At 36.7% G+C, this 24,095-nt stretch overlaps 3 protein-coding genes across 3 annotated transcripts; 1 reads left to right on the top strand and 2 right to left on the bottom strand.

Annotated features, from left to right (window-relative positions):
• Positions 1 to 2,293: 2,293 nt before the first annotated feature.
• LOC139967878 (uncharacterized) lies at positions 2,294 to 14,325 on the bottom strand. Its single transcript, XM_071972057.1, has 6 exons — positions 13,994 to 14,325; positions 9,543 to 9,801; positions 7,783 to 8,795; positions 6,905 to 6,971; positions 5,598 to 5,766; positions 2,294 to 4,640 (listed from the first exon to the last, which is right to left on the bottom strand). The coding sequence occupies exons 2-6, from the start codon at positions 9,778 to 9,780 to the stop codon at positions 4,529 to 4,531; spliced, it is 1,599 nt and encodes a 532-aa protein (XP_071828158.1). The 5' UTR covers positions 9,781 to 9,801; positions 13,994 to 14,325; the 3' UTR covers positions 2,294 to 4,528.
• Positions 10,456 to 12,225, bottom strand: LOC139968172 (uncharacterized). Its single transcript, XM_071972567.1, has one exon. The coding sequence runs from the start codon at positions 12,223 to 12,225 to the stop codon at positions 10,456 to 10,458; it is 1,770 nt and encodes a 589-aa protein (XP_071828668.1).
• Positions 14,326 to 16,209: 1,884 nt separating the features above from the next.
• LOC139967880 (monocarboxylate transporter 7-like) lies at positions 16,210 to 21,295 on the top strand. The gene is made up of 3 exons (XM_071972059.1): positions 16,210 to 16,887; positions 17,546 to 17,689; positions 20,919 to 21,295. Exons 1-3 carry the CDS (start codon positions 16,692 to 16,694, stop codon positions 21,101 to 21,103), a joined length of 525 nt encoding a protein of 174 aa, XP_071828160.1. The 5' UTR covers positions 16,210 to 16,691; the 3' UTR covers positions 21,104 to 21,295.
• Positions 21,296 to 24,095: the final 2,800 nt, after the last annotated feature.

Raw genomic sequence — 24,095 nt, 5'->3', positions numbered from 1 at the left:
CACAATCAGCTAGAAAGCGCATAGCAGTCATTTGTCATATTTTTATACCTAGTTAAAACCAAGCAATGCAGCTTTTCAGTTGAGAGAAGGATCGAAGGAGAGAATATTTTCATACCTGCACCATGACTATAGCTGATGGGATGGTAGGGTGGGTGTTGTACATTGCACCATCTATGTTACAAAGGGATCAGACCAGAAAAATATCCACTTATTTCTGGTTCCGACCTCTACTTACATCCCCCTAAGTTTTTTCGATACTCTATGTTTACTGTTTACTGTATATGATACCATCTTTATTTATCCTATAATGGTCAACATATTAAAAGTGAAATGTAGCATATAAACTTGAAAATGAAAATTGAAACTAACTTGGTTAACATAGATGAGCAGGTTTGCTCAACCTATACTCGACTGAATCTCATGCCTCATTTTTGTATGGGCATACGTCGGACGGAGCAGATGCGGTACTATATCAGTTGCGATTGATGTCCTCATCCTTGCGCGACCAGCCTCCCCGATCCAAGCCCCCCCCCCCACTCCGACGCACATAATATGATGCAAATCTCACAGTCACTTATGCAATTCTATCAGACAATTTAAAAGTAGTCTGGTTTTACACTAATATATAAATTTGACTAGCTACATCTATCAGGCTATAAAATTATGGGCAAAAATATGGCTTAATTTAACCAACCATGTGAGCTATATCCTATAAACATGTTGCATGCATTGTTGTATTAACTTTACTTGTTCTACATTACTAACCTTACTAGCCCTATGCGAGCCAGAGAACCCCCCCCCCCACCCACTTCCAACCTTCCTACTCAAATACACCCCCATATCATTATATTCTCCCACTGAGAATAATAATCAAGAGAGAATGAAAGTATAGCTGTCTAAAGTTTGAATATGATCAATGAACGGAAGTTGCAACAACAATGAGACTACCAACGCTAACTAATAAACGTTAACATGAAGTGTAGTGGTGTTGGGGGAGGGGACCGGTTAGAGCAGGATGGGACAGGGAGAGATAAGACAGCACCAACATGATAGAGCTGTTAATATACCTTCTGCGATACTTTGAGAAGGGACGGCGCTATTGATGAAGTGTGCAAGTAAACGGCTTTGTTTATTCCCATACTGTTGACATTTGACAACTTTTTTCTTGTCATCCGCTGAAATTGCTGAATAAAATGTTTAATATCTACACTGTTAAAAAAATTTCTGTAAATTAACAGAAAACGATTGGAAAAAAAGTTTCCAATCGTTTCCTGTTATTTTTACAGACAATCTGTAAAAAGGAATTAACTGGAAAATAATGTTTTCTTTTTACATAGTTTTCCAGTTAAAATTTTCACAAGAATAATCTGTTAAATAGAATAACATAAAAATTCTGTTTTATTTAGCATTGTTCTCATGTATATTTAACTGAATTCTTCTGATAAAATTACAATTTATTCCTGTTTGTTTACAGACAGTTTAATTGTGTTTTACTACCAAATTCTGTCTTTTTACAAGTTTTCGATGTTAATTTGCCAAATCGTCTGATAAAATTACAATTTTTGTCTGTGTTTTTACAGACGGTTTTACTTTTAAATTCTGTCTTTTTACAAGTTTTCGATGTTAATTTACCAAATCGTCTGATAAAATTACAATTTTTGTCTGTTTTTTTACAGACGGTTTTACTTTTAAATTCTGTCTTTTTACAAGTTTTCGATGTTAATTTACCAAATCGTCTGATAAAATTACAATTTTTGTCTGTTTTTTTACAGACGGTTTTACTTCTAAATTCTGTCTTTTTACAAGTTTTCGATGTTAATTTACCAAATCGTCTGATAAAATTACAATTTTTGTCTGTTTTTTTACAGACGGTTTTACTTCTAAATTCTGTCTTTTTACAAGTTTTCGATGTTAATTTACCAAATCGTCTGATAAAATTACAATTTTGTCTGTTTTTTTACAGACGGTTTTACTCCTAAATTCTGTCTTTTTTACAGGATTTTGATGTTAATCGTTCAGTCAATTTGCTTAAATCTTCTGATAAAATTCAAATTTATGTTTTTTTTACAGACGCTTTTAACGTGTTTGTCTACCAAATCTGTCCTTTAACAATTTTTTTATGTGAATTACTAATGGTGTATCAATTCCATAAAAAAGAAACATAAGTGTGAAAATTTGATATTGACAATTAAAATAAATTGATGGGTTTTATCTGTCTTAGTTTACGGCAAGGTTTCTACAAAAAGAAAGTACATACTTAAGGAATACGCCAAAAATATACGGTAGAAGTACGTTGAAATGCTCATGTTTATTTTCACCCTTTATTTACACAACTTCTTCATTCATCTTGGAGTGAGGTCTTCCCCAAAAACATGCACATACAAAGGTGCTTTTAACCTATCACTTTTCACCACTTTACTAAAACTAAAAGCTTCTTAAGTAGATACTAGAAACACAAAAACTCAATTATAAAACAACAAGTAGAGAACTTAAACTTCAACACTGAAACAATAATTCTACTTTTCAAGATTTGAGAAAAGACTGGTGACTGATATCACAAACTTCAGGCCAAGGCAATTACAAACCAGTTACAAAAGTCTGTATAGGAACAATAAGAGATACAGGTTTTGCAACTGTTCTCAAGCTGTGGTAAGATCACCTTACACCAAAAGCAATACATTGAAAGCTACTTCATTTGTTGCTATCTTTGGTTAGGGCCAATTAAGTTGCCCAAAAAAACCACAAACTATGTGACCCTTAATTTTACAAACTGACTGCAATTATAAACTTTCTAAATGGCATATACTGCAAAAAGCTCTTCACCGAATATTAAGCTAAAGTAAGATTTTTCATACAATAATATCCTTGTAATGTATTTATAATCATATACTATATTATGTCAGCCTCCTCACAGTATTAAAAATTCTCCATAGAGTTGGTCAAGGCATGTGGCTTATGACCAACTATTCAAGAACAACTATATGATCATCTTCTGTAAATCAGTTTCAAACATTATTTTTCAACCCATGAAGTGGAAGACCCCAGTTTGGGACGACAAACACCCTGAAACTATCCCAAAGTGGGCATTTCAAATGGAAAACAATCATTAGCCAAAACCTTATTACATGGTAGGCTTAAGGGTTAATTGACGTTATAAGCTTCAAACTTTCTAATTATTATTACACAACTTTCAAACATTTTCATATAAAGCTGAGCCATGATATCATGAACATGCAATCATTTTTGCAATGCAAATGTCAAAATGGAAACTAAAAACACAGAACTTAGTAAATCAACAAGGAAGTAACTTAAAGTCCAAAACTGAAACAGTAAACCTCTTTTTCAATGTTGAAAAAATTGGTGCATGCCAATATCAACTTCAGGCCCTGTCAATTCCAAACCAGATGTCTATGAATACCAAGACTAAAATATAAATTCCAGCCAGAAATGGATATTCTCACAAGTACATTAATAATTATTTGATGGAGTATTTCACTGGGGTAGGGGATGTAGAAAGGGAAAACTTGGTCTTAATGCATAGGCAGTGCAATTCCTATAGACCCTACACTACACACAGTAATAGACAAGCATACGCTAGTATAGTTTTGTGGCACTACACACTGTAATCACACTTTTTTTTAAATGAAGTAGTTTAAATAATATCACATAGTATAAACTCACCACTGAAAACGAAAAATGGCAAACATTTCACCATTTAAGGAATGGTTCAATGTGCATGAGCACTGGTATTAAAATGAACCCATTGTCCTTGTAAACATTTATACTTATTAGAGAGTTTCCTTTCGTGGCTACTGCCTTAATGCATGCTATGATCAGGAAATCCACTGGATGAAATTTTTCTTCAATTGAATAGCACTCTAGGAAGAGGATAGAGGGCACAAATTTGCAGTCAATTCTTTGGGCAATTTGAAATGTAAGGTCATAGAAGGTGTCACATTTACTATCAAAAGTGAACTTTTAGCAGGCAGGTGTAACAGTATAGTGTTAGTAAAAGAACTTCATATTAATCAATACTTTATATGTCTGAATAACATGCCAACATGAATGAATAGAATTCCATAAACAAACTCTACAGTCTCATCTCCTGCTTGCTTCAAGTCCACCTTAGGTAGAAAATGTGATGCAAAGCCCATGAAAATGCATAGATTTCAGTTCTCTTTAATTATCTAAAACAAAATTTCATCTGAAACCATTCTGCTTTAGAGGCACAGAATATGGAGATTGGTGTGCAGATTATTTCATGTCTGTGTACTCAGTACTGATCGTAGTTCATAAAAACATCATCCACCTGAACGTTCCTTACATATTGGCTGAATGTCTATATACATGAAGGAAACACTAAGAGTGGCTAAAGGCGACATTGAGGTTCCAGCCAGAAGTAACCATCTTAACTTGATTTTGAATGAGTTGAATAAAAACAAAAAACAAACGTTTCTAAATGGTTCCTGTAGTAACTAAACTCGAAATAAGTCCACTGATCACCATACTACACTGTTTGATGTTTTTATTACTTTGTTGACTCATCCTTGATATGTCCCAAAAGAGACAACACTTTGGGATTTATGGCTGAGGATTTCCTACTTTTTCCTGATGTGGGTGGGTTGATTCCAACAAAGCACCTGCCAAAAAAAAAATGAGTTGATTTTTGTTACTTTTGGTGGGAATTAATATTTTCATCGTTGACCTTGACACTTGACCAGTAGAAAACCATGTCTTTAAAACATGATACTTCTGAAAATTTGTTGCACATTAATTATTCACTTCACTGTTTCAGGTATAAATTAAATGGCTACTCACACTGCTTTCATATTAGTTTGTATTTATAATTATGAAAGTCATAATGATTGTGGTCAAAACATTTTGAAGCATATTTCCTTATTCACAATTCTTTTATTACTTTTTTTTTGAGAACAGTTGTTGTTTATAACAGTCAATTCCACAAGAAGACTGTCCATGAAATCAATTTGGAATGTACAGTTTGAAGGATTAAAGCCTGGGTCCCATCTATACAATTCTACAAGCAGTAAATTTTAAACAAAGTCCACCGATGAAACACAAGAATCAACTTCAAAATCGACAAAATGCAGGTGGATTGTAGTTGAAAGGAAATAGGACACTGATCTTCTTGGAGCAACGATCAGGATCGACCTTTTCAACTGTGCATTTTGTTGCAAGTTTAATCCCAATGTTGATGGGACTAGGGCTCTACAAATAATGTCACTGCATAAATATTCTACGATCTTCAAATTAATGATGCTGTTACTATTTAACACTAAACACCTACTGCAGCAGTTCATCTAAACTGAGGTAAATAATTGTTAAGTTAGACTATGACCAAATTTCATGTAACAGTACCTTCAATGGTATTCTAAGTTGGGATCATGATCTTCTCTCTAGACAGACAAATTATGACTTACTTGTGTAACTACTCAACTGAATTTCACACTGGTTCAAGTCTTTCCCAAGTGTTGGTAGAAAACACACTATACAAGGAAAACACTACCATGAGTTACAACTCCAATCCCAGCTATAACCACTGCTGTACAAATATTCATTCATATTCCATTAACACTTACCTCTGGATGAACTCCAATGTCACACAGCTGTCTGCAGGATACTGAATGTTTAAAACATAGTATGTGGCAAAGAGGTAGGCAAGGGCACTCTGAAAATCAGCAATAAGATGATTGACAACTACCTTGTCAACTGCGATCATATACTTCCGCCCGGCCAACAGTTTGGTTCCTGTGATATCAATATTCAAACAAAGATAAAAATGTCAATCCAAGTTTCACTTTGTCATTATTTTCCGAAATTGACTTTTTTTAGTGCTGTTACGGACTAAGAATATGTTTCCACTCTTTTACTGAAGGATTATCATGTAACATTCTCAAGAGTAGTAACTTTTTTAGGGACCTTAAAAAAGGTATGTCCATTAAACACTTAACCTAGAAACTGCAATGACAAGATCAAAAGTGAATTGCAAGCAGAACCCACTGATTTTTCACTGAATGATGCAAAGCCTAAATCAGTGGACAACCCCTCCCCCACATTGGAAGAAAAAAATTCTCTGCCCTGCCTCTGTAAGAATAGGTATCACACCAAACAAGAGCATTGGTCATCTATCTATTGCCTTGCATCTTGGATTCTATGCAAACCTTATGCATAACTTGAAAGGCCAAATGCAATTACCCCATTCTGACTACAAACCCTCTATACTAATTCATAAATATGTACACGTCATTCTTTTAATCTCAAAACAATGTTTCTGTTGCATTTTTACCTTTACTACTGGACATTAACGTTCTGAACCAACCTGAATGAGAGATTTGAAGGATTTAGCTGATGCTTCCAAGTAAGAGTTGGATGATTGCTTATGCCATTACACCAAACTGAGTCTAAATTACTGCCGCCAGACTGATCCGTAAATTTTGACAATGGTTTGTGGCATATTTAGAGCCACTTCCCATCATAGCCAGAAGATGTAACTACAATAAATGAATCTTCTCTTTCATCTAAATATCACATTATACTAAATCTTGGCAAACTGCTTCTCAGTATCTCATCTACCACACTGAAAGCTAGTACATTTGTTCCCATGTCACATTTAGAACACTTTTGATAAGTATATACCTCTATTGCACAATTTGGAAAGGAAGACTTTGCATTTGAATTAAGAAACAGGAATTCCTACTATAGTCTGAGCCTAGCAAGGGATCAATGGTAGGAAAAGACAGGCTTGGTAAAACAATCAGTAGTATTCAAACAAAATGTTGAGCAGGATCCAAGGGATACTTTAAATCTGATGTGCTTAAATATTGTTGATGAAAATAACAAAGCTCTGTAAACAGAAACACCCAAAATGTACATTCAAGAAGCTTACCCAAAACAACAATACAGGGTGATGGAGAGTTCAAGCCAGAAACAGCCTCCTGATCACTGCTTGTCTCCTGGGAAAGTAAAATATGTGCAACTTGTATTTTAAAACCTGAAACTTATACAAAGTTGTCTGGTGGCAGAAATTGGATAACAATTTGATCTGGGCCCCATTCTACAAAGAGTAACCCACAATCTTAGATTTGATTCATAGTCTGTGTTTAACTTTAAATCACACTCAAGACAAAGAAAAACTCTGTATGGAACAGGGCCCTAGTTAGGATATTATATGGCAGTTATATATATATATATATATATATATATATATATAAATATAGCAGTTAATTGTCACCTTAGTGTAGGTCAAAGTTCACTTCAGTAGCCATCATGATGGCAGTCTACATGACTACTCATTACTAAATAATGTTTAATTATTGTGCCATATACAGCACACATTTTGACCAAGTCTGTATAAACACACTTAAAAGAACACATGTGGCATTACACCTCGAGTACACACATTGCTTTTGGCATGATCTAAGAACATATTCTGCACCCGTGGCATAGTCAGGTTGTTGTCATTGGGCTGATCTGCAACTCTATGTAAGGTGTCCTGAAAGGCTGATCAACATAACACTACAGAGACTATAACAATGTGACACTGAAATTGTACTTAAAATCCCCACTTTGCCATCCCTTGCTTAAAATTAGGCTTTCAACTAATCTATGGTTAGTTCAACTTTACCAGGGTGAAATTGCACTTTTTACTGTAGTCTTCAACCTTATCTTGCTATAATATTTGCCAAGTAATTTACCAGCATGACAACCTTTGCAAATAAATGAAATAGAAAAAAAAATATCAGTTCACTTTATAAAAATACTCACCTTTGATAGGTACAACAGGGTATCTACTTTCTCCCCAAAGTAGCAAGTAAGTAGCCAGATTAATCCAGGCATCTCAGGAGTAAGATCGTTTGTTTCTGCTCTGGCAACTTCTATGGCATCAAAAACATCTTTTAAAGCTGGCTTTTTGGTAGCAACTTTCCTCAAATAGTGCATAACAGACTGACCTTTGGTATCTAAAGATTTAGAAAGAGTAGGCATCAGTTCAATACCAACCAATTCATGAAAGTGGCTCATCATACCAATGCTTTCCAGGAGAAATGGGTATTCTTCTATTATCCCTATGAGGGTTATGCTGTTTGTATTGATCATTGTGCGGATAGTGAAATACAACAGTTTCATGTTCATCTGAATGATGTCTTCATCCCACTTATCTTCATTTTCATACATTTCCTTTAGTTCAAGGGTTCTCCTTTTTTGAGATGTTTCGTCTTCCCTCTCTGGCAACCCTTTTGGTTGCCAGTTCTGACAACCATAAGAGTCTCGTTTTTTTGCTCGCTTAGGCTTCTGTTCTGAAGACTCATCATCTGATGTGCTGGTCAATGAAGACGTTCCTGGCAGATATGTTTCAGTCCGCCTCAGGTTGTTGATTCTGTTTTCCATTTGCTTAAGTACAGATTCAAAGCCATCTCCAATAACTTCACCGCCTATGTCATCTCTAAAGCTTGCTGGGTAAGAATCAACAATTGTTTTTGAAATAATGGCAAGATTCTTACGGCCCGGATTGCGATTTTTCTTCATGATGTCATCACATATTATTCGTATCATTTCCCTTCTGTCTCTTGGTGATGGCCTTGCACATTTCTTTAATGAATCACTTAAGTTCTTAGGCATTTTGTTCCACTGGACTGTAAAAGTTTCCACCCAGTGCTTCTTTAGTGAGGTAGGAGTTCCTGGACTTGAGCTGGATGACTCTGAAGAAGCAACTGATCCGACTAGTTGAAAATCTTCCATTCCCAACTCCAGTTGGTGATTTAGTTCACTTGGGGTAGTATCTGGCAAAAAAAGGAAAAATTGAACATCAGGGCCTTGTTTCACAAAGAGTTATGCTCAGTCAAGTTTGATATGTAGAACATAAGTTAGCAATAAATCAAACTAAGACTGAGCGTAACTCTTCATGAAATGGGGCGAGGACTACCTCTAAAACTAACAGAAATGTTTTCAATGAATAAAAACATTAAATTTCCAAGAAATATGTAAGAACTAGTGTAGCCTCTTGTTGCCACATATGTACATAACCAGTCTTACAATGATATGAAAGCATTAGCTACAAGCCAACAAACTTGCATTTCCTCATTTCTCTAAACAACTGCAATTGAAATCGATACAGAATACAAGTAGTGTACAGTATGCCATTGGCAAAACGAAAACACTGTCTATCTGAAAACAGGGATGAGAATGTGTGGACATAAAAGCACTGGAATGTTTATTAATTACAAGTTTAGAGTCTTGTACATATTTACACTGCAAAGTTTCTGTTAAGCAACTGTCCATGAATGATTACCTCAACTAAGCAGATAAACTTGCAAGATTACATGTAGGCTGTTCAAGCATGATCTAGTCACAAACTCTTGATTTCAGAACTGTAATGACTTTTGGTACTAATTGTTTTGTCCTTTTGGTAAACACGATAGTTTCCAGGTCACATATTGCCTCCTCACTCTGCAAGTACTGTGCTGTGCACACTAAATTGGCCTACTACAAGTAATGTACAAAATACTGGAGTCTGGACGATACAGTACCTTCAACCCTTGTAGACCAAGCTTTCAAAAGCTTTCTCCGCTGAATTGGTTTCAAATTGTGGAGATCCTCTTCTGTAACATACTTTAAATCTGCAACACTTTCAACTCCTGCTCTTATGAGCAGTTCTAGCACCTCCTTAATCTTGTAGGTGGGCAGTAGTGGAAAGACATCACTCACAGCACTCTCAATTGGACCAAGAAGGACAGTATCATCTGAAGATGTATCTGACAGTTCCATTTTGAATCAACACAAACCACTCTGCCAACAGCAAGAAACATATAGCTGACTGATTTTGTTAATGTGAACGTCTGTCACTATTGAGTTGACACCTCAAACTGACAAATACTACTATACTATTTTTACACAATGGCTCAAGCAATAAATAATGACCACTGCATTGACTATTCCTTTACTTTAGCTCAGATTACTTTGTTTTCCTGCACTATCAAGAATGTAGATCTTTGTTCAAGGAAAGATAACTACTCAGTACATTATAAAGCCTGAATAAATATGTATTAAATAGCAAATGCAGTCCCAAAATTTGAATTTGTGGACTATGATAGGCCAAGTGAGGAGTGAGTGTTCACTCACATGAAAACAGAACTAAATGAATAAATTGTTGAATTGAGGCTAGGTGCAACATTTCTGTTGTGAATCATCCAAATGCTCTAAAATTTCTCAGAGAAGCACCAGCATTGATATTTGATAGGTTTATTTGATGTTTGAAGCATTGTTGGGGAAACTGCATATATGCCTTACATGCAATAAACATACACAACTTAAAACGATAGTTGCTGAATGTACGGTATTAGACCCTGTGTAAACATGTGACATATTGAACACATGAGGCAAGGTAAATGCATGCACATACATCCATAACATGGCCAAGTACCATCATCATTGTTGAGAAAGTCATGAGTGGAAACAATTATGCTTCAGTGGAAGCAGGAGTCTTCCTTGAACTGGATAAGCTGACAATGGATAATAGTCACAAAGTTCTGAAACCTTCAGACAGTCTATATCATTTGATGGTTGCAGCAAGTACACACCTAGTTCCTCAAGAAGGGTAGCATTATGCAGTTTAACAACAAGAAATGCATCATTGTTACATAAAAGAGTCAACAGAATACAGCCAAATTGCAAGACTGAATCTGTACATTTGCATGCCACAAACAAACCTGCACTGTACTGAGTACCATAGACCTTTAATTTGTTACTCACTGTGGCTGAATCAACCTGTAACTCTTTTGACTGCAGGGAAGCCCTAATTTCAGGACTAAAAACCTCAGGATTTAGTTGCTCACCTTTTTCAATGAAATTTTTTTCAGGAAACATACTCCCTGCACTATTATATGCCTGCAGCTGCTGATGTCTTTCTGACAGCGTATGTGTTACATTAACAAAGTTATGGCAATTCCTAGCACACCGTTTGAAGTAAGAGTGTTTGCTTTCAAACCTCAGTGTCCACACTCTGATTAAAGGGCCAAACTTAACTGTCAACTCTGGATAATGACAAAGAAAGTGATGTTTTGGTCTAAGCTTCACATCAGGAAAGATTTGTTTTCTTTCCTCATGGTACTCTTCTATTAACACCTTCAGATAAACAATTTCATCCCATGATATTTGAGGAGCACAAACAAGCTGAACAATCTCTCTTAAACGCAGAAATTGTTTCCAAACATTGTCAGATTTATCCAAAATTTGCTGGCCCACCAAAATTGGGAGAAGTTTAAGCAAACACCAGTTCTCAACTGCATTTCCACCAAGTCTGCTTTTATTTGAATTTATCTGAGCAGGCTTGTTATTGATGTCACTACCAGTGAACTTAAACAGTTCTAACTTTCTGTTTAAGTCTTGGTACGTAAACCAATGTCTCTGATTAACCCAGTAATCGATATAGAGTTTCAAATCATAATCCACTACCCCTTCAAAAAGGTCATGGCCCAAGCAAGGTGGCAGGCCAGGATTACAGACATGGAAGTAATTTAAATTATTGAAGAGGGAGTTAAATTTAATACCCTCAAAGCTATCTTCACCAGACTGTTGGAGATGTTCTACACATCTGTCATATTCGGTGGGACTTCTGCACTTTCCCAGAGCATATGGCTCACCTGACTGAAATTCAGCTGAACTCAGTAAGCAATACCTACAATAATGTTTAGATGAAAAGCTTTCAACAAATCCGCCAATAGTGTGTGAGCCTAAATTATCTCCTAGTATGCATGCCAATGAACCTTTCCGAATTTGCCCACCTTTGACCTGTACACCAGTTTCTTCTAGTAATTTCAAGTCTCTTAATAGCCTTTTAAATACTTTTTCTTGTCCATACTTCTTGAAATCAACCTCTCTACAAAGAAGTGCAAGTTGCAATGACTCTACCTGGGACCTATACTGAGGAGGAATGTTTCCCAGAGTGAAATACACAGCCAATATTTTATGTTTCTTTTTGGCAGATCCAAGTGGATTCACTACTTCAAAGGCATCTTGGAATAAAATAACCGACAATGCATTTTCCTCACTTCCAAAAAGTGTATTTTCTTTGAAAATTTTCCCATCTGTTATATCTGTAAACACTGGTAGCTGCATGTTGTTGGCTCTCCTGTCTGATTTTATTGGAATCAAGTCATTATCAATGAGAACTTTAATTGTCTGCAAGATGGGAACATAATGACAGTAATGCATTTTTCCTGAAATATCCCTCCCAAGGGGAACAGCTTCTGGGGAAACAAAATTCAGTGACTTAAAGTACTCTTTTCTACTATGTTTTGAGCGCAGTTCTCCCTTCTTACTGTCCAAAGCAACATCCCACTCATTTCCCAAGTTAAGGTCATCTAATAATGAATGAATACGGTCATTACAAATGTTTTCGGCCCTTAATTTTGCTGTAAGCCTAACTTTAAGAGATTCTAGGCAAATGTCATGTATGTTTCTTAGTTCCTCTACAATAATTTGTACGGTTGATTCTGGGACTAATTGTTTCCCTTGCAGCTTAAGTAGAAATAATGCAAAACTTTTCAAAAATTCCCCTATTGACTGATCAGAATTACTCTCAACTTCTATGACATTGTCATGTTCAGTTTCCCCAAATTCCATATCCAAACTTTCTTCTGCAGTAGTGGGCTTATTAGCATTGCCAGTTTCTACATCATAATTATTTGCTGTTTCTGAAATTACAGCATCAAATCTGAAACTTTTGTGAGCATTTTTCACACGTTTTGCACACCAATTTCTGTGGCAACGAGACAAATGAACACAAAATGTTGCCTTTTTGTGGTACCTTCTCTTGCATGAAACATACGGGCATTCAACTGTCTGACCATTATTCATGTGACTTTTGAGATGACTTAAAAATGCATGCAAATCAGAGCATTCTTTCTTACAGTATGCAATAGCACACTTCAGTGGTACATTAACAGAATGAAATCTGTTTGACTGCTCTACATGTCTCTGGTTACGATGCTTCCTTGTTATATGAACTTTCAGTGCTGTAAAAGTTGAAAATATGTATTTGCATCCTTGAAAACAGCACTGAAATTGAGAATTGGCTTGATTTCTATGGCGCCGTCCATGAGCCACATACTCACTCACTGAACGTGTTGTTACCTTGCAAATGTTGCAAAGTCCAACAAACATTTTTAGTCTCACGATGTACAGAACTATGAGAATACGAGTAGGAAAACCCTGCCAATTTGGAAAAGTTTGAATAACCTACTTATAAACCCACACCAATTTCATTTGCACTAACTTCGGTTGTTAAAGCTACAGTGAATTTACACAATTTTTATATGTTTGAAGTTGAACATGTACTGAGTACAGCTACAGTACAAGATATAGGAAAGATCTTGCCTACTTGCTTCTTTTTGTACACATGATTTTGTCTAGATGCATAATCAATGCAAATGGTTGTGTCAAAATGATTGAGAGACTGTGGTACTGGTAGTGTGGACAGGTTCAGTCCAACTCATACTGGTTCTCACACAGTAAAACTACTGTAGCATTACTGTTAGGCCCTAAGCTTTGTTGGGTATCATAAGTTTTCAAAGCTAATGAGTAATGTTGGCTTAAACTTAATCAACAATTCGGTTAAAAGTAGCCTATTAATATTAATAGCCCAGGCTACAGCCGCACAGGCAATAGCAAAAACCTAAGTTTTTAAATTATATATATATGGGCCAAGCCTATAGGCCTAGGCTATTATTTTATTTCATCAATATCGCTCCGGACTAAGACCACCGTTAGCCAGTGATGCCTAACGTTATGCTAGGCCCTTCGCTATTCGGCCTAGCCTATAACTATAAAGCTCAGTTATCGCATCCGTTATACAAAAACATTTAACAGATTTTCCGAAACGGCAAGAATAAGCCTTCTAAGAATTTGTTATTGATGAATAGTCAATGTTTCTACCAACTTATTTGCTAACAAAACTTGAATGAACTTCCACTACACCCACCTCAGTCGAATATTGAAAAATTCTCCTGCGTCATCAGTGAAAAGGCAGCTAGTGTTGTGTACTGCATGCTGGACGCAAGCAGTAATAGTGTGTACGTACGTACGTGGTCGGAGTTCGGCGCGCTGTTGTATTGTACGTATAACTGAAAAAGTTTCTTGTGCACTGATACGTCAGGCCGTGGACTGTTATTTTGGCGGGAAACGTTAATATGCATATGTTACACTCGTGAACCCAGGTGGAAACCGTGACCTTAGGTCACCGAGCCATTGCGAAACCACTGGACTGCATTAGGTGTGCCATACACGCTGTACGTTGTTTTTCACTCCAATGCAACCCTTAACAACATCAATCTGTCTCACCCACATGCTCGCTGTATCACGAAATCGATCGGCATTTACTCAAATTTAAATTATTTGAAATAAAAATGCCCAAATTAAATAGATTTTTTTCCGTCTATTTAATGCGCATTCAATGCCAATTGAAGACAGTTAATAATGATCACAATTTTTTTAAACCCCAGAGCTTCCGTGCATGGGCATCGCCCAAAGGTCCCGAAAACACATTGACTAACCTAGGGCCCGAAGCGGGTCCCTGGACCACACACCCGAGATGAGCGCATCCCATATATTGTTCAGTCAGATTGTGCTTGAAGAAACATACGATGAATTGGTCTATAAAAGGACCCTATAGTGTTGCTAATTGAAATACTAAATATTTGTTTATTCCGTAAAAATGAAAAGTTTCTGTTTAAAAACATTTTTTTGTCGTAGTAAATACAAATTGATGGTAAAAAAAAAACAGTGCGATCATGTTATTGCAATAAAACAGATATAAGTTGTAAAATAACAGGATTTTTCAACTGTTACTTTAATTTACAGTTACTTCTGTAAAAATATTAATGATTGCAGTCAAATTTTGTTAAAAAAATAGAAAATAGTTGTTTTCTAAATAAACAGAAAATATATGTTATATTACATTTTGTTTTTGTAGCAATACAAACTGTTTGTAAAAATACAGTAATTTTTGGTTAATGGGAAAAAACCGGAAATTTATGTTAAAAAAGTCTGTAAACTGACAGATATTTTTAACAGTGTAGACAGTATATCTACATCTGTAAAATATCAACATCCTTGCACGAATTTCCACTGTTTTTTCTACAAATTTTGATACAATTGAAGGAACCATTGTTTTTTTTTTTCAGTTTCGTGCCTCAGGGGCGTATCCAGGATTTTCCAATAGGGGGGGGGGGGCGCCAGGCATGAATGATCGCCGTCCTGGGGGATGGGTCTAAGGGGAGGGGTGTACAATTTTTGCTTTCAAAGAAGGGCTGAAATGCAAAATGGTGTCATATGCATGGGCGGCGATCCGTACTTCCGAGTGGGGGGGGGGGGGGGATATGACCTTTTTGACTATCTAAGCGTAGCGCCACCATGAGTTGGCGCGAAGCGTAAAAAAAAAAATTGGGATTAACAAACCCTCTAGATGGCCGGAAACGGCACTTCCCGAGGTTTCCAAGCGGCATATACCCAACTTTAAAATAGGGATGTCATGTCCGAAATATCTCATAATCAGGATCCAAAATACTTTTTTTTTTAATTTCGGGTGTTATTTTGGGAAAATTGCCCCTGTCAATCTTGTTTCAGGCGCAACGTTAGAATGTTCGAGAGCTCTGTTATATTATTCGATGAAGAAAATGGCCTCATACAGGCTATTATAGGCCTATACACATGCAATACACAATTACACATAGTTACATTCCTAGGTACCGATTGCTAGGGCATCCAGGTGAAACGTGTATTCAGCATTACCCTGGTTACATGAGATTCTCAGCTGTTCGAGGGAACATGTACGTGTGTAGGCCTACTATAGGGCCTATATGAATACTATGAGGGTGCATATATGTACTATATCAATACCGTGGGCGCAATAATACATTTTGTTGTTATAGGGCCAATGAAGCCTACAGTCAACTATTTTTGCTTTATAAAGACACTTTATTTGAAAAGATCGCACTGCGTTTATGGTAGGCGAGAAATGAAGCTAAAAAAGAGCCGTACATTAACGAAGATGCATAAATGTAGGCATGAAAATATTCTTATCACTGGCATTTGGTGGGGGGGGGGGGGATATGGTGCATTACATCCCCTCCACCCATTTTCATGGGGGATATATCCCCCCTCCACCCAAGATCGCCGCCCATGGCCATATGTGATTCATTTTTCGACCTTAATAATAAGCAACATTTCCAGTGACACATGGACACATGGACACAAAATGCACAATTTAGTATGGCTGGCATGTCATTTAGTGTTTATAGTGATAATACCAACACAATTACCATCTATGTTTCTAAAACTATTATGCCGCCGAACTTCGCCAGAACCTTTTTTTGGCAAACAAAAAATAAAGCATACGGGAGGGGGGGGGGGGGGTTGAGCGATCACCAACATCTCACATCAAGGTCGTCATCAATTTTTTTTTTTTTTGCTAAACTTTTTTTTTTTTTTGGTGACGGCCAATAGGGGGGCGCGCGCCTGTTGCGCCCCCCCTGGATACGCCCCTGCGTGCCTGCACTTCTATTAATTTTGTTGTTTTGCTTCATCGAAAGTTTCGCAGCCACAACGAGTCACTATCAGACCGTGGCTTCTATAACAACGCCATCACACTGTTTCTCCGGTGACTGGTTTCTGTGACGAAAATGGCGAAGAACACATTGGAAAAACTGTTCGTTTCAATTGACATATTATTTTCGGGAATTTTAGTCGTTTTCTTTCAGAGCGGAACGTTCAAAGCTTTCGGGGTATTGTTTGATGATCTTGTGATAGTGTACAACACCTCTAATATTTATGTTGGATGGGTATTTACATTCCAAGCATCAATTGCATTCATCGTCGGTAAGCTCACGTAATTTTCCTATCACATTATCGAATCAAATCACAACATTTTTGACAAATAATGGTTTATACCTATAACTCAAAAATAAAACTGTGTTAACGTAATCAAGGAAAACTAACTTAGCCAGATCTGTGCATGTTTGCTTAACTGTTTTTATATGTTTCAATCCTTTCTTGAAGTATTATTTGCTACATACTGCAGAGGGTAGTAACTAATGACGTAGTAAGGACCAACAGGGCCCGGTGCCACAATAGAAATGAGCCCCCGAAGGAGAATTCACATGCAACCAAGGTGAAACGTGCATTGTTTAGCACTTTTTATTTTGGCACCTCAAGACGAACGGATATGGCACTCTCATGCAGGTTGTCTTTGCTTAGGAAAAGATTTCTTTGAATTTGCTCCTTATTTTATTTGCCTACTGGCTGCATATGTAATTATAAATCATGGCCGCTTCGCAGGCTTCGGTCAACTGCGAGCTGCAGCGGATGACTGGTTACTTCTTTCGGTCCTTGACATCGGCCCCAATTGCATGGGCCCTGGGGTGGGGGTGACAAATGAAGAGAGGCAGTGGGATGCGTGCGGCTTTGATTTTTCACAACACTGACAATCCACTCCCCTCAATTGATGTCTTATTCATGCGGGATCATTCTTTTGCAGCTGGAATTTCTGCCCCTCTACTCAAGGGAATCCAAAACAGGAGTGTGGGTACAACCGGTGGCTTTCTGTTTGGTCTTGGATTCGTGCTCAATGGATTGCTTGGTAAAACTATTTATCAGCTTTTCGTTTTCACTGGAATCTCAGGTAATGTCCGTGTGAATAACATTATTGACCTATAGTCAAAATACTGAATATGGTTAATGTAATTTGGCGCTTCTTAAGTGCATGAGTTTGCGTATCGGTATCTGTTGTAGGCCTACAAATCACATGTCATAAAACTTTCCGCACAGAACCTTACTATAACATGTGATACTTTTAGCATTATAGTATAATGCAAAAATGTTGGAGTTAATTGTATTTAATTATTCTACGCATAATCACATATATCGGTATATGTTGTGCAATGTTATGGTTACACGAATTTATCGTCATAAAGGGTTTAACACAAAACCTCACTGGTTATAACAAGTGATCATTTTAGCAAATAGCCAACTGAAAACATATTGAATAGTTAACCAACGTAATTAATTAATTAATGAACTGCTTCAGTATATGAGTTTATTTCTCTGTGTTTGTGTTGTACAATCGTATGGTAAAACTCATTTACGTTTTAAACTTACACATAATCTAACATGTGATACTTGTAGCGTATATATATATAGTCCAACCAAACAATATATATAGAGGTACATTGAAGTGTTTAATGCAACTAAATTGCTGCCACGCATTATTTAAATGTGTAGTCGAATATTTCCAGACGAGTAGGGAGGTCAAGTGGGGTTATACGGCCACAGAACTAGGGTCAGTAAAGGAGGTCCAGGAAATTTGAGATAAAGGAATTTTATTCTCATATATGCCCCTTTACACACCATGAACTAATGTAGTCCTGGTGACATAATTATTCCCGGGACTCAACTTGGCGCATGTAGAGCCCTTCGGTATGCCTTGCCTCATCTAATGGTAAAAAAAAGTTATGCAGAATATGGTAACTGCTTATAATATGCATATGGTATAACGTTGACTGATTTTCTTTTATTAGCCACGAAAATTATACACAAAATGAGCTATCATATACCAGCAAAAATATAACGATATCAAATAAAATCGAAAATACAGAAAAGAGAATTTATTACGGTAATGATAATATCTTGACTGACATGGCAAACGCTGTATACAAAGACGGGTTAAACAACGTATAGTAATTGCTGCATGTTATAAAGTATCAACCAATCACTCAGAACCTTGTTGGAAGTATGTTTTACTGGTAAATGCAATGATTAATGCTAAAATTACTGTATACAACATAAGCTATCATCTTTCAGCATGAACATAACAATATTTTTTTTAAATCGAAGAGAATGAAAAAAGAATTTATTAAGGTAATGATAATATCTTGACTGACATGGCAAACACTGTATACAAAGACGGGTTAAAAAAACCTTATAGTAACTGCTGCATATTATAATGTTATAACCAAGAACCAATAACCTTGTTTAAACTGTGTTTTACCGGCAACATTAAATAAAATCTCTTAGCTTGATGGAGTTGGTGACGTAATTTAGAGTGAAAGTTTTTTACTCTTATCAAAGAGTGAATATACTTTCTTATTTAGAGTGCACTTTCACTCCTTCTAAAGAGTGATGATATTTACTTTACTGTTAATAATGAGTTAATTATCAGTGTTGTCCCATAGTATTGCACTTCAATATACATAGACATAGTATAAACTGACATGGCAAACACTGTATACAAAGATGGGTTGAAAAATAAATAGTAACTACTGCATATTGTGATGTTATAACCAAGAACCAAGAACCTTGTTTAAACTGTGTTTTACCGGCAACATTAAATAAAATAATTAATGATATACTGGAGTCTCTTATAGTTAGTGTCATACTCTCTAAATTCCCTTGGAGTGAAAACTATACCAATTTCACTCTTAGCTGATTGGGTTGGTGACGTAATTTAGAGTGAAAGTTTTTCTCTCTTAACAAAGAGTGAATATACTTTCTTATTTAGAGTGCACTTTCACTCCTTCTAAAGAGTGATGATATTTGCTTTACTGTAAATATTGACTTAATTATCAGTGTTGTCCCATAGTATTGCACTTCAGTATACATAGAACTACAGTAGAAAATCACTGAAATATATAGTTCGGTATGACCAAATTTGAAGTCGTTATATCTAAGGTTCGGTCAATATGAATAGCCTATTACGTAATAGCTTTTGTACCGATTACTTTAATCACGCGTTCTGCAAATCCTATTCGTTCAGATTTTAAAGTTACTGAAATTTACACTTTGGTACTATCACTTCTGTTACTAACGTGTACGTGTATACATTCTATTCTGCAGTCTGTGTACCATGTAATGAGGAACTAATGTACTGTCTCGGAATATCCAAAATGGAAAAAAGGTTGTGGGATTTGATAAGACTCTTAAACATATCAAAAGCAAAGCTCCCGAAAAAAAACAGGCCACATGTATATGTGTTATTTATTAGTTAATTAAATTCCTTGCTACATGTATTTTGCAGAAGGAGTATTATAAATATCACCCATTCTGAAGTCCTGACAATGGTCCAGTGTGACGTATTTACATTAAATTGCCAATGTCGCCCTTAGTGTTGTGGAATGAGTTAAATTCACATAGGGCGACATGTACATGTGTAATTAATTAGTTAACTTTTTTTTGCTATCATCGAAAGGAAACATCGGTGACGACCTCGTGTGAAAAACGGGTGCCCGCTTTAAAATATAAACAATAAAAAATTAATAAACGGGGTCTCCCGAAACGGAGCCCGAGTTGGGCCGAAAAACGGTGGCTCCCGAAATGCGCCCGAGTTGGCCTCGTTTGGCATCCCGAGTTGATCCTTACCTGAACAAAAGTCTAGCTACGCCCTGCATGGGTTTTATTAAAGAAACACATAGCTAGAAGGTTCACTATTGCACTGAAGTTTCCAAACATCGAAATTATTGGGTTGATGTAATGGTGACGATAACGTGTAGAGAATCTGGCATACTACATGCAGTAAGTTTGTCATGATCACAACCGATCGAAGTCCTGGTGTAAGGAACCATGCTTCAAACATATAACTTTGAAAAACACATGCACATATAATTATAGTTATTGCTACGCTTCACTTGTTAGCGTTTCTTACTCTTCACCGTTGATTGATTATCACACCAGTATGCTGCAGTCATTTCGATATATACTGTTCTACATGCCCCCCCCCCCCGCCCCTTAAATCACTCCCTCCATCAGCCATCATATTATTCGATAAATCATGGATCGACCTTTGTGTAGTTTACTGTTCTCTAGTGCTTCAAAAGTTTCTCCGAATTATGAAAAACAAAATTTGTTTTAATTTACAGCTGTCGGGGGAGGACTTTTATATTTGTCGCTGTATATGATATATTTGGAACACTTTGATAAGGAGACCTTCCCTGTGGCCTACTCTGTGAGGGAGCTGTTTCAATACTTAGGGATAACAGCCATCCCAGTCCTGCTCGAGCAACTACGAGAAGAATATTATACGGACTATCCGGGTCTTACTTGATTATGGGCGCACTAGTATGGAATTGTATGATATCCGGGGTATTAATGAAATCAAAGAGACCGCCTCCTCAGTCCGTCGATTATGATCACGCCCATGAGTCATCTGAGTCTGCAAACCGAAAGGACGAATCAGCCGGCCCTGAGGACAAGACCGACGAGACAAGAATGGGCAACCTTCTCATTTTATGTAGCATTGAACCTGCAACAAGGCATCCGATATTTGCACTTTACATTATCATACATTCATTACTTAGTTACTCCTTCGTTGTTTGGGCGGTTTTCTTAGTTCCATTTGGAAAATCCTTGGGCCTACCATCAGATGTTGCGGTACTTCTATCAGTATTCGGAGGCATTGGAGGTGTCTTTGGTAAAATTGTGGTCTTGTTCGTTTTTTGGAGCAATCGAATGAACTCTATAACTTGTTCAGTGATTCCAGCTACTATTTGCACTGTATCTTTATCAGGATACATTTTCTTCCAAGATTTTTGGACACTTGCAGTTTCGTCACTTTTCTGTGGATTTTCACTGGCTTACGCGGACTGTGCCCTAAGTGGTGTACTACCAAGATATGTCTGCAAGGTACACATGAGGCAGGGGGTAGCAATAAGTTACTTCTTTAGCGGTGCATTGATGCAGCTTGGTGGGATAATTTCAGCAAGAGCTGCCCAAATTCTTATGACTTGAGGGTGATTGTATCGTGGGAGTGGCGGGGAAGGGGGAGGTGGGCCAGTGAGAGCCTCCAGGAGGAACGATAATGGTAACCTCTGAAGAGGAAGAATGAAGCGAACGATCAAATTTGCAATAATGATATCTATTATTTTTTTTCCCTTTTCTTTCTGTTTTCTATTCTGGTCGTTTGCTTATTCATTGTAGGTGTGCATGAGGAGTTATGTCCCAAGTTAATGTAGAAACCGTATAGGTATTAAAACATCGTTATTAGTTTGTCTAGCTTTGAACTCATCATTTTATTGAATTATGACTGTTGTGCATAGGAACGGGTGACTGTGGATGAAGTAGGTTTCGGTATTATACCTACCCAGGGAATGTGTCATCGTATGTAAAGTTTTAATTCTAATACTTGTTATTCCTACTTTTAACTGTTCTGTTTTTTTCTTTCTTTGTTCTTCATAGGTGCTGTTCTCGATATATCTGGATCATTTACACTCATCTTCATCATCATAATATTCACCAACATCGCTTCAATTGTATTGGCGTTGAGTATGCATAAGATGGACGGAACCATCATTGAATGCAACGAGTAACAAAGTAACCCTTGTTACGTAAAGTGACGTTACGGAGCGATGATATTTGCACAACGACGATGTTTACAATTTTGTCTTTCCACATAAATATCCTGAAAAGTACCCTACTATACCGTCATATCACTCTCCACAGTTCACAAAACGAGCAAACCTGCCGGCTAACATAAAGACTGAGATTTATGACATACTTAAGAAACGGAACTCATTGTCCCCTGCCCCTCGATCCCCTCCTCCATCCCATTCCCAGCATCGTATAGATAATTTCGCTTTTAAAGTATAAAATAAGTTACAGTTTTATGCACTCTAATATGATGAATGCATTGCGAAATCATCCGCGATGTCATAAATGGGCTAAACCAACATTACAACTGTTGTTTTTCTTTAAAACTGAAATGATTATGTACCCGGTTGGAAAATAATTCATTTCGTGGTAACAGAATTTGACTTTACTATCAAGTGATTAATGTAATGAAGAACCCTCATAAAAAAATCTTTTTTTCATTTGAATATAGGCCTATAGGTATTTACGGCAAGACTATACCGCCTACAGCATGACCAGCTATGACATCATCGGGTCACTTGAGCGGCTAAATAACTGTAATGCATAATTATGTATTTTATTTACTGCCTGTGATCAGTTGTTAATTGTCATGATAAGTATATGAACATTTCAGTGCAGATTCTACTGGTTTCCCGGTATCACCCGGCATTGATTTCATTCGAAAACCTGTTTAAGCTCATATCGAAATGATGAAAAGCAATGTAAACGGGAAGTTAAAGAATTCACTTCAGATTATGATATCACACAAATACTGCACCCTAACATCTCCGGAATGGAACACGATTAAAGTTAGCTTTCTTGCACCTGTCCCATTAAAGGTAAGCTATGACAGAATAGTAAAACTTCGAAAGAGTACTGCTAGGATTATACTAGATGCATGACATGACGAAAGATTTACTGACCTATTCGACAAATCAAATTCGGATGGAACACATTTGACCATCCTATCTCTTTCCTATCTCAATCTCAGTAACATCTCAGTAACAATACACATATGTCCTTTCATCACAAGGAGGCTTCACACTTAATTACCCTCTGAGCCATCCTTTTTCCAGTTAAGACCCTGTGTAGCAACCCAGATAGAACAAGTAGCCTAGTTATAGTTAACCCCCCCCCCCCCCCCCTTGACTTAGTGTGCACTGTAAGTGCTTTACCATTGAAATATATATGCATGTGCAGTACCACAATATAGGGCAATGTTAATCTCTATGAAAATACACTATATGTAAGAGCATACAGTCTAACATGTATATCCAGTTATATCTGGCATTATATGGCCAGATAAAACTGTATCTGCATATCTGGATTGACTCTATATCCAGTTAGATCTGGCTTTATATGGCCAGATAAAACTTTATATGTGTATCTGGATTGACTCTATATCCAGTTATATATGGCTTTATATGGCCAGATAAAACTTTATCTACATATCTGCATTGATTATATCCAGTTACATCTGGTTTTATATGGCCAGAGAAAACTTTATCTACATATCTGGATTGACTCTATATCCAGTTACATCTGGCTTTATATGGCCAGATAAAACTTTATCTGCATATCTGGATTGACTCTATATCCAGTTACATCTGGCTTTATATGGCCAGATAAAACTTTATCTACATATCTGGATTGACTATATCCAGTTATTTCTAGCTTTATATGGCCAGATA

This window comes from Apostichopus japonicus, chromosome 5 (genome assembly GCF_037975245.1).
Source record: "Apostichopus japonicus isolate 1M-3 chromosome 5, ASM3797524v1, whole genome shotgun sequence".
Lineage (NCBI taxonomy): Eukaryota > Metazoa > Echinodermata > Holothuroidea > Aspidochirotida > Stichopodidae > Apostichopus > Apostichopus japonicus.
The sequence above is the reverse complement of the archived record's forward strand: the minus strand, read 5'-3'. Positions and strand labels throughout refer to the sequence as shown.

Excerpts from the sequence above, each read along its gene's own strand:
- LOC139967880 (XM_071972059.1), top strand. The coding sequence starts at position 16,692 with ATGGCGAAGAACACATTGGAAAAACTGTTCGTTTCAATTGACATATTA. Across the intron at positions 16,888-17,545 it reads ATCAATTGCATTCATCGTCG|CTGGAATTTCTGCCCCTCTA; the intron begins GTAAGCTCACGT and ends ATTCTTTTGCAG. Across the intron at positions 17,690-20,918 it reads CGTTTTCACTGGAATCTCAG|CTGTCGGGGGAGGACTTTTA; the intron begins GTAATGTCCGTG and ends TTTAATTTACAG.
- LOC139968172 (XM_071972567.1), bottom strand. The coding sequence starts at position 12,225 with ATGCATTACTGTCATTATGTTCCCATCTTGCAGACAATTAAAGTTCTC.
- LOC139967878 (XM_071972057.1), bottom strand. The coding sequence starts at position 9,780 with ATGGAACTGTCAGATACATCTTCAGATGATACTGTCCTTCTTGGTCCA. Across the intron at positions 6,972-7,782 it reads CCCTGTTGTACCTATCAAAG|GAGACAAGCAGTGATCAGGA; the intron begins GTGAGTATTTTT and ends TTACTTTCCCAG. Across the intron at positions 4,641-5,597 it reads ACATTGGAGTTCATCCAGAG|GTGCTTTGTTGGAATCAACC; the intron begins GTAAGTGTTAAT and ends TTTTTTTGGCAG.